This window comes from Agelaius tricolor, unplaced genomic scaffold (genome assembly GCF_023055355.1).
Source record: "Agelaius tricolor isolate 1412-34295 unplaced genomic scaffold, bAgeTri1.0.p SCAF_5, whole genome shotgun sequence".
NCBI classification, from domain to species: Eukaryota; Metazoa; Chordata; class Aves; order Passeriformes; family Icteridae; genus Agelaius; species Agelaius tricolor.
The window spans coordinates 12,174,344-12,190,163 of record NW_027269265.1 but is presented as its reverse complement, the minus strand read 5'-3'; the positions used below and the strand labels follow the sequence as shown (position 1 = coordinate 12,190,163).

General features: G+C 38.2%; 1 protein-coding gene across 4 annotated transcripts in view; it reads left to right on the top strand.

Moving 5' to 3' along the window:
- The window catches only part of WDR25 (WD repeat domain 25), a 74,852-nt gene that overhangs the window by 49,649 nt on the left and 9,383 nt on the right, over nucleotides 1–15,820 (top strand). For 3 of the 4 annotated variants that reach the window (XM_071426468.1, XM_071426471.1, XM_071426469.1), the window contains exons 5-7: nucleotides 6,250–6,420; nucleotides 8,581–8,721; nucleotides 9,105–10,406. In XM_071426468.1, coding sequence (XP_071282569.1) covers nucleotides 6,250–6,420; nucleotides 8,581–8,721; nucleotides 9,105–9,326 — 534 coding nt within the window. In that variant the 3' untranslated portion in view covers nucleotides 9,327–10,406. Of the gene's footprint in view, nucleotides 1–6,249; nucleotides 6,421–8,580; nucleotides 8,722–9,104; nucleotides 10,407–15,820 lie in introns of those variants that run through there. The other variant, XM_071426470.1, reaches the window with a different exon arrangement.

Below are 15,820 nucleotides of genomic sequence, written 5' to 3'. Positions count from 1 at the left end.
ACTATTTGGAATTAATAACAAAATTTTGTCATGGAAAGTTTGAAAAAAGATTAGTGTAAAGTCAAGGCAAATTTAAGGAAAACAGATGTGAAGATTTACACAGAATTTACCATTTTAAAAATTGAGATCTTATAAGATATAGAACAAATTAACTAGCAAAAAATGATGGAAGCTCCTATTTGAAGCTTTTAAAATGAGTCTTGAAATGAACTGTAAAATTTTTATTAACAGCAGAGTTCAAGGCAGAGAAACAACAGGTTTTTTTCCCTCCCCCATCTTTGTTTATTACTCTGAACATTACTTAGCTACAAAATTGCAACTATCATCTACAACTTTATGCTTAGAAGAAAAAAACTGAAGAGATGCTTTTTATATTGGTGAGCTATTTCTCCATACTTGAGTTTATAAAGAAATAAGCCCAAGCTGTTAAAGCACAGTTAAAAAATTAATAGGTTCAAATGCACTGCATTTGTTTCCTTGGAAACATTCTATTGCAATTTCTTTCAGATGAGATGCAGTCATTTTAAGTAGCATGTATTTAGGAGACCCTAATGAATTTGTCTCTGGATAGCATATAAATATGAAAAAAGGCTGTAGAAACTGGTGGTGCTGCTTGCACTTCTGGTTTCTATAGAAACAGCCAATACATTGTCATGTACTGGTGATATTAGGAAGAACAAGGTAATTAAAATAAGATGATTTATGCAGTGCTTTAGAAAACTCAAGTTATTCTTCTCAGAGAAATCCTTCTTGAATCCATGAACAAATGTTCAAAGAAGTATGGTGGGGGTATTGCACAGTGGCATTTGATTTTAATTGTTAACATTCAGGGATCCTTTCTGAGTGTGAAGGCATGTGTTATGTGTCTGTGGCACAGGTAAGCAGTCTGCTGTGTTTATTTGGAAGCCTCATATGATGGCATTGCAGATGAAAATCCTACACCTGGCTGTGCAGGACATCACTCCTGTGCTGCCAGAGGGACTCAGATGAGCCAGGAACGAAGCATTCCTTCTTTTGGAGTGGGAGTGTTCATGTTAGAGGCTGTCAGGGAATTGCTGTTCCAGTTCCAGTCCATTTCTAGGCATGTTTTACACCCCCAGCAGTGACCAATGCACTTGGGAAGAACGAGAATAGAAAAGCACAGCAAACATCTTTATCACAATTCCCAGCAATGGTCACCTAGGCCTCTCTAACTTACAGTCTGGGGGCTTCCTGCCTCTTTGTCCTTCTTGGATCACTTTGAGTTTTCACACTCTGGATTTGTTTTTCTTAATCTTTTTACATCTGCAACTTCCTTTAGCAAGGAACTCAGTTCAGATATGTAGTGTTTGAAGAAGCATCTCATTCTGTGCGTTTTGAAGCTCCCTTCTGCTCATTTGCTGTCTGAAGTCTTATAATGGAGGAAACCACTCTCCTTCTCCATGCTGCTCAGACTTTATTTCCAATTCTTTCAGATTCCCCTCAGTCATCTCATTTCTGCACTAAGAATTCCTTGGTATTGTACTAAAAGCTTTCTGTGAGTTCCTCACAGAAAAGCCATTCTGTATCTTTCCTATATGTGGATTTCACTTCTTATCCTATTTGAAATGGGGAGATAAGTTTAAATTAAAAAATCTGATGGGAAAATAACTTTTTTTCTTATAAATGGTTGATGATTTCCATCACAAGATTCTTGTGCCTTTTCAAGTGATCTAACACTGACTTTAAAAAAGCCAGTGTACATTGTTCAAATCTGAAATCTTAGAGATTAATATCAGATTAAAGTTAACCACTTCTTCATCTTAAAAAGTCATTCTTTCCTTTTAATTATTCTCAAGATCTGTTGATAATGTTGAGCTTTATTTCTGAAAGCAGAGCAGCTACAAATGGGAAAAAAATTAAATAGTAAAGACAAATAGTGTTTTTTAACTTTATGAAGAGAAATACAATAGATTGACACAAATGGTTTGCACTACAATAGATAAAAAACCCTTCTATTTTGTGAAAGAGTCGGCTTTTCTTTACGTTGAAATGTACTTTTTGTTACTGTTAATGGTGTAGTACTGTTTCATAGAGGAAATTTAATCAGTCTTCCATTGAACTAATTACCCAGCATGTCAGTAGGAAGAGGCAGGTCCATGCCAAATCATACAATGTAAAAAGATAGGACAAGAAATGAAAGAAAAAATATGCCACATTTTAGAGGTTGGAAGCCATGGATCTCACTGAAAAGGGGTTTCCTGAGAACCAGCCATATTGCCTGTAGTCCTGTTAGATTTGTTTTGAGACCTCCTCTCCTGATGGCCCAGGACAATGGATAAAAAGCACATTTCTTTCTCATCACTAGCATAAAATTTGAGGTGCTTTTTGTAAAGTGCATTGCACACAGCATACAAGTGACCAGCACAGGCTTGGGGCAAATATCTGAATTGCTCATGTGGAGTCTTTGAGATTTCTTGACAGAATGCCAGTATGTGCATGGTATGTGCTTAATGGAGAGAAGTATTATAGAACTCCCATCTAAATATATGCCTTGAATTCAGCATCACAGCTTGCTTTTCAAATCATCAGAACCATAATAATCTGTTTGAAACTGATTTAATTTGCTTAAATTACCTTTCTTTTTGAATTCCTGCAGCCATGAGCTCCTGCATTATTGAAGAAGTTTCGTTGTTATGTTGGATTGTGTTGACACCAGAAAGGATTAGGCCTTCCTTTGAAATGAATTATTTTATGTCCATAAAATTCTTAGATTGAAGAAATGAACTGTAGTTTTCCAGTGCTGATAGGTGATAAATCTGCAAGTAGGAAAAGAGCAGAAGTTGTTATTAACAAACTACAGCCAGCAGGGTAGGCAAACCTGTGCTTTCCCCAGACAAGTTCCTCAGGCATGTCATGAATTAATTGCCTAAGGTGGAACAAAGCAGGTTTAATTATGAGTACTTTCCTGAGCAGGGATGTTGCAATTAGTTATTTTTGAAAGTTGTCTTTATGGGGCAATTGAAATACTATGTATATCAAATTCCCAGGTGCTATTCAAAGTGTTAATTTACTGTTCCCTGAGTCAGTTCCTACTGTGTGGTTTGAAGATAAAATAGCATAGTTTTTCTGAGGTATGTATCAAACATCTAGAAAAAGAAGGTATTTTGTGCTTATTTTGATAGGCAATTTCCTGTTGCAAAGGAAAGGTACACAGGTAATTTGGTTAATATTCTATTAAATAACAGACAAACAAATATTGTTTAATGATTAGTGGTGAATGTTTAAATTGATAGTAGCAGTTTTTGTAAGAGCCCAACAGGTTTTCAGCAAACATTAAAAGTATTTGCACATTGCCACTTCACAGTATCTTCTTTTTCCTTACCAAGAGGTGTCTGTTGCTCCAAAAACTGTTAAAAGCAAGTCCAAAACCTAAACCCTTTACAATGCCAGACACAACATATGGCTGGATATGTACCCACATTTCACATTTCAAAGTTTGGGGCCTTTTTTAGATGATGAAGATGTAAACAATATGTCTGTGATTTTCACCTTTAAAATAAGAAAATATTAAAAATCACTACCATGAATATCCATGTGGAAGTTTGTTGTCATTTATTGCTTTATTTTGTAGTTCTTCATCTCCCAGCACTAACTGGCCTTTGTTTCTACACTTGTGCTGCTCCATGCTCTTGCTCCTGCTGACTCTCTGGTTGGACTTGTCACTTCTGAGAAGGTGCCTGCTGCTAAGGAGCTGCCTCCTCAGTCTGTCAGGGTGATTCTGCCTTTGTGTCCACTCCCCTCAATTTGACTTCATTCTTCTCCTGCAGCTCCTACAGCTGTCAGGTTTCTGTATGGTTTTCCATTTCTCATTCCAGGCAGCTATTATATTTTGTGGTTTTTTTTTTTTTTTTTCAGTTTGGGGTTTTATTTTTCATTTTTGCTTCTACAAAATAGCTTCATTTTCTACTTTACTAATGAACTATAGACTTCCTTTTATAACTCTGTGAAGAAATATGCATGGTGATTTCTCCATAGAGAAAGTGGAGGATATAAATATGGAAATATCCCTTTTGGCTTTACAAAGTTTAATTGCTTTGTATATTATGCAGATTCTCAGGCTGTAAAATCTGATGAGAGCAAGAAACACATTTGTATATTCACTATCTTAAAAAAGCAGGCAGATTGCTGAGAAATGTGCAGGTTTTGAGTGTGCAGGTTTGCATCTTGTTGCTGTTACTACAGGGTCTGTAGGGTGCTTGCATGGCTAAGGTTCTGCACCAAATGCAAACATGATGTGTCTAAACTGTGTATTTTGCAAAACCTGTGAAAAGCAACTGGAGCAGCTGTGCTGCCATCCTTCTACATGCTGAGATCACAGGAAGCAGAGCTGGAAGGGACCTCAGGACATCCACAAGTAGATCCACCCTAAAGCAGGATCAGCTTTCTGAACATTTCCCCAACAGTCATAGATTTTGGAGGCAAGAAATCAAGAAGTTCTCATGCTGTGTTTGGTACTTGACATGATTTTTCTTTTATCGGCGAAAGTGCAAAATAGGGGTAAAATTTAGGATATTTCACTGTGACACCTGAAAATTGTTTGTCTGGTGGTTATTTAAAAAGTGTATCTGCAAATGGTCTGGGCCCTGAAGTCAGTAATCACTAGGAATATAAGGGGTACCAGGTAGGCACTGAAATGCCTCACAAAGTTGGGAGTCACTTCAGGATAATGCTTCAAGCACTTTCCCCACTCTATTGGTATTCTAGTGACATTAGAAGAAGGACTAACCTCTGAATACACTTTGGAAATGCAGGCAGCTATGTTTTTAGCTATCTTGGAGAGAGAGAGATTCAGATATTAATAACTAGGAGTCTTCCCATGTCCTAGTTTCAAGGATCACCATATTCAGAGAGATGGTTTGCTTTGATCTGGCCACTTGCCTTGAAGTTTCTCTTCACTGGAGGCAATCAGAGAAAAAAGAAAGCAAAAGTATTGATTTGCAAAATTCAAATTAGACAACATAGATACAGAATTTCATGAAGAAAGATGGAAAGAAAGGACATTCAAATTGTTCATGTGTTTCTTAGAATAATTTTAAATATCTTACTTTTTAAGATCCAGCTTACAGACTGTTAAAATATTCAAAATCCTGTGGCTGATACCCATTTCTGCATGGATCTAACCCACTTTTTCTGTACAATCAAAATCTCCCCAGGTGAAACTTGCACCAATTACCCCTCCTCTTTTCCACATAACTCTTTGTAAGAAGGGAGTTTCCATCCATTTTGTAGCCACCCTTTAAATACTGAAACTTGGTCTCCCCTAAACCTTTTTTTCTCAAGGCTGAGCAAGCTCAGGTCTTTCTGCCTTTCCTTATGTAGCAGCTTCCCAGTCTTTTGAGCATCTTCAGTGCCCTTCTCTGGTCTCTCTTCAGCCTGTCCCCATGTCTTTTGTGTAGCATGGGCAAAACTGAACACAATGTCCCAGGTGTGACTTGAAAAGAGCTGACAAGAGTGGGACAATGACAATCTCTGCTAGTGATGCCCTTGTTGATGTGCCCCAGCACTCAGCTGGATTTCTTTGCTGTTCACTCCTGTTGAGCTTGTTGTCCATGAGGATCCTCAGGTCCCTTTCACTTTCTGGCTGGGCACACAGCTCCAGCTCCTCCTGGTTGCTCCCAGGCTGTGTGTGTTGGTGTGCAGACACCTGAGGTGGTTGCTCTGCTGGTTTTCATCTTGGGAGGCAGCTAAGGAATGTTTGTTGCTGCTCTGGTTGGCCTGGCTTGTCCCCAGGGGTTGCAATGATGTGTTTAGTGTTGCCACTTTGGGCACCCCAAACTCCCTGAGTCCTTCATTTTAAACCTGGCTCACTGAGTGGGACAGCTTGCTGCCAAGGATTCTTTTGCTTCTTATATGGAATCCAGAAGAATTCATAATATTAAAGGAAGTTTGTGTAGACCCAGCTTCACATTGTGTTGTCTGAGGCTCTTTCTGGATCTTACTCTAGTTCCTTGGTAATTCACAACAGACTCTTACGTATATATAATATATAAATTGTACAAACTGATGCTTTTAAAAATAAATAATTTAATTTTCCTGTATATTGATTCTTTATATTCATTGACCAAGCTATTTAAAAACACTAGTATGTCAACATTTTAAACTGAGTTACCTTTTGATGTTTAAAAACAATATATAATTTAATAGAGATAATTATTTATACAAAGAGGGAAAACATGGGTTATCATGTTCTAATCTGCCAAAAAAATAACAAACTCTTTTGTCCACTAGGTGTTGAGAGTGTACAGAGCTGCAGTACAACAGACTTTGGATATACTCTTCCTCCCTGAAGGAAGAGAATTTCTTACCAGCACGGACGCAGTGAGCCGGGACTCAGCCGATCGCACCATCGTCGCCTGGGACTTCCAGAGTGCTGCAAAAATCTCCAATCAGATCTTTCATGTAAGATCAACAACTCTTGTTGTTCAGGTCATGATTTAATATTTCATACTTGTCAGTGGAGTAAAAAAAGCATTTGATTTTCAATAAGGTCTTGTGATGTAGAAGATGCCTTTCATGCAAGTTGATGACTTTCTTTGTTTTCACAATTAACACTTAATTGTTATTAAAAAATAACCTTGAAGACTGAGAGGTCTCCTTGTGTTTAAAATATTTACATTTCAGTGCTAATTCATTGACATCTAAGCTATATTTAGGCAAGGACTCTGCAGTGTCATTGTGGTTTGCCAGTGGTGCATGGCAGTAGCTGCTATAGTGCAATGTTTCTTTGCCCACACTTTTTCATACATTTGTCATCAGCTGCACTGAGGGCTATTGACAAATTGAGTTTAATATTCACAAAGTAATAGCAACCTGATATGTGCATATAGATACCTAATACAGACTAATCACAGAGGCAAAATTTGCATTTATCAGTGCAGGTGCAGTATTTCGCAGTCATCTAACCAAGCAAGACATTTAATGGACTAAATTGTCTAGAAAGGCTGACAGCTTCAAAGGAGATTACCAAAGCAGTTAATAGAAAATTTCAACTCTCTGGGTCTTTTTTGAAAACCCAAGTCTAATATCCTATGTAATATAATATGATTGGATTGTATATAGATGCTTTTTGGCTGAAATGAGCAGTACTCTGCTGACAAGAGCACATAGTTGATGATTTAATGGGATTTTTTAGTGTTTAATTTCCAGAATTGTGTCTTTGTACAATACTGGATCTGTCAGTACCTTGGATAGACAATAGGAAAGGAAAAAAGAAATAACGGTGAATGTATAAATTACAGACCAGAAAGATTCAGCATCAAGGAGTAACAAACAAACATGACTACAGCATCTCTGAAATGGACTTTCTCCCCCTCCACCCCTACCTTTCTGCACTGTGAATAAACAAAATGTGGTGATGACTTTGCAAGCTCTGCTTCACTTTTCTGAATTTCACCTTTGAAACCTTTGAGGTGGGAGTGAAACCCACAGCTCTCCAAACAGATTAAATCCCCACAGGACTTGTATTGCTTGTCTGCATTAACAAATGAATAGTTAGCAGCTCTAAAATAACCCATTGCTAAAACATACCCAGCATGACAGCAGCATGCTCCTGCAGGTTGTGTTGTGCTTTCTGGTCCCACACTTCCAGACCAGTTTCTCTGCAGAAACACGCAGTTGCACTGTGCCCAATACTTTACAGTACCCAGAACTTCCTTCCCAGTCCTTCACTTCCAAATCACAAAACAAAACCAATCTGATGTTCTTCCTGCTCTACCACACAGCCCCTGGTGTCCATGGTCACTGTTATCCTGGTGTTCTTCACATGCAGATGGATCCTACAGCACAAGCTCTCATGGCATCAAAAGTCAGCAGTCTTTAGGTCAGGCTGAAATTAGAAGTGGTTTGGACCTGGTGGAAGCCTTGTGAGAGCAGTTGATTTCTGAGGGAGTCACCATGCAGGGTTTTGAAAGTAATCTTAATTCAGTCTTAAATAGGAACTGTACAGTAAAGCCAAGTCTTACTAATTACTGCAGATATTTATGAGTTTGCAGCCAGCAACAGCCCACATCACTGTCATGAGGAGGCTAATAATGATCATTTATTTTTTTCTTCTTCTTTTTTATAAGAGTGGGATGGGGAAAGGTGTCTGTTTCAATCAGATGTTTTCTGTTCCTGTCAGTCTGGCCAGAATTGGAAGGATGGAGGATTTGAGAACCCTACAAAGTAACATGGAAAGCACAGTATGGCTGTGGAGGAAGGGATATGGGAGAAGAAGATTCAATTCCACATCCAAACCTTGTGTTTCCTTGGGCAGGAAGAGGATGATGGAGGCCCATCTGGTTGGAATTACCTTTCTGCAGCTGTTCTGCAGTATAATTATGGCTCAGATGGGTAGGGGATTTTGGTCAATATCTAGGAAAACAAGGTAGAGGTTTGATTTAGCATTTGTCCTGATGTAAGGTTTGTAGTGATTTAAGTATCTTTATATAATGTATATATGGAGATAACTTGTCCTTACCTTGTCCTTCATGGGCTCTCAAATATGTCAAGAGATAACTTGAATCATTTGAACTAATCTTCTGTTTGAAACTACAAAACTTCCTTTAAAATCCTTTTCAGGAGCGTTACACTTGCCCAAGTCTGAGCCTGCACCCAAAGGAGTCTGTGTTTGTTGCTCAGACCAACGGGAACTACCTGGCTCTGTTTTCTGCCCAGCGACCCTACCGAATCAACAAAAAGAAAAGATATGAAGGACACAAGGTATCCTTCCCCATCAGGAACTCAGTATCCAAGTTTAAAAGGAAGATTGATAGCATAGCACCTCTACTTTTTAATATGTCTGCTATTAGTGTTTTATTATAAATCAGTGATAGATATTAATTGGCTTCATTTGCTTTCCCATGTGCCAGTCTATTTTGAGTCATATGCACTCTGAATGGAATAGTTATTAGAAGACTTTATGAATGCTTAATGTCTTGATTAAAAAAGTTTTTGATATAGCTGTGTCTTACTAAAGACCTGGAGAAATCTTTAGTGTATATTTATTTAAAGACATGCGGGTTTTGTACTATACTAATTTTCAGTATACCTCAATGAACTTTTCTAATCAGCATCAAGAGTTACTCTGTTATTGTTTTTCACAGGTGGAAGGATTTGCAGTGGGCTGTGAATTTTCTCCAGATGGAACACTTTTGGTGACAGGAAGTTCAGATGGCAAAGTGTTTTTCTACAACTATCATACTTCAAGGATTATTCGCACTCTGTCTGCACATAAAGAAGCTTGTGTGAGTGCAACATTTCACCCAGTCTTGCCATCGCTCCTTGCAACATGTGATTGGGCTGGAGAAATCAAGATCTGGCAATAACAACCAGAGTTACTTTTTAGGATGTCTCTCTCCTGTTAGTCTGTCAGAGGCTTAGGAAATAAGCCAGAGTATGGACTGTGAAATTCTGTTGGGATGTGTTGTAAGCAGGAGAGAGACTGTTGTCTTTTCTTCTATGACCTCCGTGTTTATGCTTTCATAATGCAGCTAAGAGGGTTTTGTGGTTAGCTGTTGAGCAAAGAAATGGTCCTACTCTCTCCCTCAGCCCTGGAGACAAATTTTTAACCTTTTTGTGTCAATCTTCTGGTGCTCATCCAGTCCCATTCTGCTTTGAGCAAGCACCTAAATTTAAGAAAATTATTGTTCTTTTTATTCATCTTTTCAATGCAGCTTTCTTAGACCAGAGTTTATCACAGAATCATAGAATCATTTAGATTGGAAAAAAACTTTAAAATAATTGAGTCTAAGCTTTAACCCAGTAGAGCCAAGTCCACCATTAAACCATGTCCCACAGTACCACATCTGCAAATCTTTTAAATACCTCCAAGGATGGTGATTCCACCACTTCCCTGGGCAGCCTGTTCCAATGCCTGACAACCCTCTGGCTGAAGAAGTTTTTTCTATTATCTAATCTAAACCTCCTCTGTCAGGAGGAGACTGTTTCCTCTTTTCCTCACCAAAAGCTGAGGACATACTATTTAACAGATGATGATGTTCAGATCAGTTAATATCTATTCCATCTTCCTGAGATGTTTTTTCCCACTTTTTTGAACTGGTTTAGCTCCCTGACCTGATCAATGTAGGGTTAGAGAAGTAATACTGTAGTTCAAGGCAAAACAGCTTCTATGCACAAGAAGGGGGAAGGTCACAGGGCAGGTGGGACTGCTGCTTCTGAAAATTGAAGGTCTATTATCAGCTTAGGATACTGTAAAATGCCTTCTGAGAGTTCCAGGGAAAAGTGTGACAGATAGCTTGAGCTTAATTTTGAAGTCAATACATTTGTGGTTTTGAAATCCTGATGTTTAAACTTGAGTTTCAAACTTACTGTTATGACTGTATAAAAAGAAAAAGAATCTATGTATAAATATTTTTAAGGAAGAAATAAACATTTTTTTAAGTACAGGCTATCTTTGTTTACTCCTATTATTCTTGACAAGATAGTACACGAGCTTATAATGGAAGTGCTTGGGGGTGAAAACAATTAACATCACTCTAATTTATTGCAAACACAAATGCATTTCTCCATAGTTCTTGATGTTGCTTGGACACAGAAAATTGTCATCATGCTATTCAGTGCAGGGGAGGTTCTTCAGCACTCAAACAGGAGCTGAGCTATTCTTCAGCAGATATAAAGTTCGTTAGACCATATTACTATGTATTTACATACACAGAGATTATTTGTAAGTGTACTTTACATTTGTGTTCCCTGCAATTGTATTACTTGATTCTAGAAAATATTTTATGTGCATATGTGTGTATATGTATGAAAAAATAATATGTCTGTTCATCACATAAACCATATGTACTCCTAATCATGACTCCATATGTTTATATGTATTTATGTGTTTATATGTATTATCTTGTATATAAGCACTTATATGTTTATATGTATTATCTTGTAGTGAATGCTGTAAGCTTGTCTTGTCTTTGGTCTGGTTAGTCTGTAAAGGTGTTTTAACATACACAGGATAATTGTGCTGAGTAAATTGTCTCTATCATGGAATCCAGAAACTGTGTATGGTAGCAACTTCTCCTCTGTAGCATATTTTTATTCTTCTGACTTTTCATATTGGCACAAATGCAAGGGGTTTCTATCCACTTTTTTGCATGCTCAGTAAAAAAAGCTTTTTCAGAGAAAAATTTTCAGAACACCCTTGTGAACAGCAGATTTTAATTATTAATGAGCATAATGTACTCCATTGGTTTGTAGTTTATGTTCCTTATTGCCTGTAGTTAGACATAAGCCTGTACCAAGGCTGTGGCTCCAGTTTGAAGTCTGGACCAAGATTTTATGGCTGCATGGTTTTAATCACCTTACCAACGTTTATGACAGGTTTTTACATAGGGCATTAAATTTACGTGAGTCTTGCAATGAAAAAGCAACTTTTTCTTTGTTTCCCAGAATGCCCTTTATTTCTTGCTTCCTTGTTCAGCAATGAGCTGTTTAACAGGAGCCTGAAGTTTGCACTTTTCTTCACTGTGCCTCTAGTATACAAGCCAGCTGTACCTTTAAATAGAAACTTGTTTGGTGGTTTTGAGTTACTCCTAATTCAAGCTGTGGGATCCTCATAAAAGTCAGGAGGAGGTCAGCTGGAAGTGAAGTAGCCCTTGCCTGTTGCTAGGCAGGCTGAATCCCAACTGCACAGCATTTTCCAAGGGGGTGGCCCTGTGTTCTTCCCTCCTGGTGTTTTAATTCAAAATGCACTGTTACCACTTAAAAACTTTGGGCAGCCAGGTGTGTCTTATATGAATGATGGGCAGCACTGTAATTGTCCCTGTTACAACCTGGTATCTTTCTCCATGGGAGATTATCTGTTATTTTGTTAAGTACAGCCTTGAGAAAGGCCTCTGAAATACATGGAAGCTCATGGTAGAAATGTTTTTTTGGAAGAGGCCTGAGCTGATGGGAACATTTCCCTCTATGTGAGTGAGCTCTGAGCACACTCAGCCTCAGTGAGAGCACATCTGGATAGAGGGAAGGTCCTGAGAGAGAAGACTTTGGGAATCACTGCCAAGAAAAGTAACTGCATTTTGTATGATTATCCATGTTGTTGCTTAAGTTTAACTTGTGTTAATGTGTGATTTAACTCATGTTAAGGTGTGATTCTGGTGTCTAGAATTTATCCCTCCTGAAATTATCTTGCAGGTATAAATTGTAGGCTATTTGAGGGGTGGAGAGGGAGGCAAAAGCTTAAATTTGATTAAAGGTTGTACAGAAAATAAAAAATACTTGAAACTGTTTAATCTTAAAGAATATTGAAGTTAGAATTGGATTTGTGTCAGATTTCCAAGATGGCTGGAGTTTAATTACTTAGAAGATCCAGTCAAAGGTTTTATAATGCAATGATATTATTTTCACAGCATTCTCTTGTTAAATCTCTTTCTAATATAGAACTGATTAAGACACAGACTGAAATTTAGTCATTGAAAATACTTCAGAAGAGTGGTGTCAATTAAGTTTTCATTATGATTCAAACACAAATTCTTCCTTGTTATCTTATGTAATGAACTGTAATCAAAAAATATCCACATTATTCCATCACTCTGCAATTACCAAATACTATTTGGGCTGCATACAAGGATTATTATGGTCAGATGAAGCTTTTAGAATGTAATAAATTGTTGGTTAATTAATTTTATTCATAAAATTGTAATGTATAAATTTTTGCATCTTGCTTTTGGAGAAATTCTTTTAGATTTATATAAAGGTCTCTAGGGTATCATATGTTAGAGCCAAGGCAGAGTTTTCCAGCATTTTGAAATGGTCTAGACTGTGTAGATAAAGAAGCCAGATTAATTTTAATCTATTTTGTACTGTACCAAAAAGTAATAATGGCAGTCTCTATCACTTTATTATTTGCTACTGGAGCATTATTAATTTGGGGTGTCAGAGGATGCAAGCTATTCAACTGTCTTTATCTCAAAAACCTGCTAATTAGCAGACAGTTATTAGAATGATTGTGTTCACTCAGCTGAAATACTGTTGGTGAGTCACTATATTTCAGCTATTGGCTTCATCATAAAATAAGGTATGGCATTACAATGGGATTACTTGTTCTGTAGGGGACAGGCAAATGTAAAGGTACAATACAACAGCAGAACAGAACAAAGCAGGCAGATCAAAAAATTGTGGGATCTCAAATTACCCATTATCCTTACATAAGGGTTTGGCCTGCACTCAACTGAAAATATTTGCTCTTCTTTCTTCAGCTAGCCTTGATCTCAGTCTCTGAATCCCAGCTCCTCCTAGTCACTGCTTGCATCCTCACCATTTAATTTTCATTTTTTCTGTCCTTGTCTCAGCACCTTGTCTTCTCCATTTAAAGGTATAGCAGTCTATGTGCTTACACTACATTCATCTTCTCTTTTTTTTACTGTGCTCTGACTTGAGACTTTCAGGCTTTCATTTTAGCTGTCATTAGAAAGGCAGGCAGAAATCCCAGAGCACTGTGCACTCCATTCTTGCTGTTTTCCAGTTTTAATGAGGCTTATTATTTTTGGAGAGTCTCCCCTTTTCTTAGCCTCTCCTCTGTCTGCTTCTCTTTCTACCTTTGATTACTGCTCTACTGTCTTGCAGATCCTTTTTATTATATCAGTTCCTACAAGGTTTGCCTTGTCAGGAGTGCACTTTTGTGGAAAAAAAATCAAAAAACCAAAGAAACCTCACCCACTAAGTCTCAGAGTTATTGCCACTTAGTGCTTTAGCTCACAGAGTGTGCAAACTGTGTTGCCCTCAAATGAATTTAAGTGAGGAGATGCACTCTAAGACCATATTTAATATGTCCCAGCTGGTGGAACTGAACTGGGGATAGTTCAGAGTATCCCCTACTCCCCCAAATGCTTGTAGGTTAGATACTGTGATTTCAGAAGTGAGACAAACTACACATTTCCTCCTTTGGGCCTTCCTACTTGCAAACATGAACGTAGCCTCAGGAGCTTCAAAGAGTCTTTGGTGTTTTCCCCTTTCTTTGATAAATTTCTCACTGCTCTCTTCATTACTCACCTCTCTGTGCAGAGTGGCCACAGTCTGATGTTTTCACACTTCAAAGAATTGGAATGCAGGGAGTTGGTTTATGAGGGGGAAAAAAAAGGCAATTTGATCTCCAGTAAGTTGAGCTGGCCGTGGCCCAGAGCTTGATGAATCCTTCCACGTGTGCAGAATGAGCCAGCTGGGCCAGAGCAGCCTGGCATGGGTGGGGATGATGGGTCTCTGCAGGGGGGTAGGACTCCCTGGACTGGGTTTGGGTGGAGGTTTAAAGGAACTCAGCTTATTCACCTCCCTTTCCCATCCCTGGTATCCTACATAAGCTTATTTAGAAGTCTACCAGAAAGTACATGGGCACTGCACAGAGATGATAAAGTTTCATCCAAAGGTAATTCTCACTACATTTTCACAATTTTGCATAAGTGCCTCTTAAAATCAATCTAAAAACTTTTTCAGGAAGACTTTGGAGAAGGTTGAACTTCACCAAGGTTGAAAGTGCCTGAAGTTATGCTCCAGACAGTTTCAGCTAGATCCATTTGCCTCCAATTTCCATCAGCAGGGCAGCAAAACTCAGGTATCATTCTCAGGAAGATTTCTACTGAGAAACTGTTTGAAGCGCATCCTTAGGAGAGCAGCTGATGTAACAACTTGTGCTTAAGTGTATCTTCTCTGGTTCAAACCAGCTAACATTGAGAAAGCAATTTCCCTATGTTCAGATTAGTACCACTTGTTTATAAGCAAGTAGCAAAGAATTGCCTCTGAATATAATTTAGCTATATTTCACCATGAACTATGTTATTTTTATGCTTTATTGTGTAACCACCTCCTTTGTTGGCTTGCTGCTAAGAGTTGTAGGTAAATTCCAGAGCTCTTCCACCTCATGGTCCATAGGAAATTATTTAAATTGAATATGAGGGAAAGAATGTCATAGCTTACACATATGATAGAATTTATATATATATAATAGAGCAAATAAAATATTTTGATTAATTCCCTTTCCTTGCTTTTTTAATCATTGCTAAGGCAAGTTCTTGTTTTTAAAAATGCTTTCTTATAAATCAAGATAAAAGATCTGGATGGTTGTTTGCAATCTGGATGGTTAGTTTGCACATATTTGCTGTTTGTTTTAATGTGTGGAGCTGCTTGAAATGTAGACATTAGTTCAAATCATGTATTGCTTTTAGTACAAAAATGAAAATGTTTATTATGCCATTGATATGAGACATGCAATCTGTGAACTGTAGGCGTGTCATGGATTAATTTTTCTTTGTTGTAACCTCAAACAGGTGATGTTTTGACCAGATATGTCACCTCAGAATCTGGGCAAAGCCATGAAGTGAAATCTTAATCATATCCAAAATCTCATCTTTGCCTTTCTTTGGGCAGCAGCCTGGCTGAGCAGAGCTTCCTCTTGTCCAAGTGTCCCATCACCATCCAGGGTGATGGACCATCCTGGTCCATTTCAGATGGGGGAACCTTGCTGCACTCATCCTGTGACCTTGCCAGAGCTGTGAAGCTGCGAGGTGGGACTGGGACAAACCTGCCTCCCAGCTGTGTCATTTGCTCAGGCTGCATTGCCATGCTAGCCACAGCCAAGAGCTTTGCTTTGGCCCGTACTGCACTTCTAAAAACCAACATAAATTTGCTGTAATTTGTGGCTGAGCTTGCAGGACAACTTCTCAGTGTTCAGTTTTTAACTCTGGCACTGCTGCAGCAGTCTGGTCATGGCTGCTTCAGTGACAGGTGAACTGCAAAATTCACCTGAGAAGCTGTGTACTTCCTTGGATAATTGGCATTTTGGAGCTTTACAGAGAAGGCAGTGGAAACAACA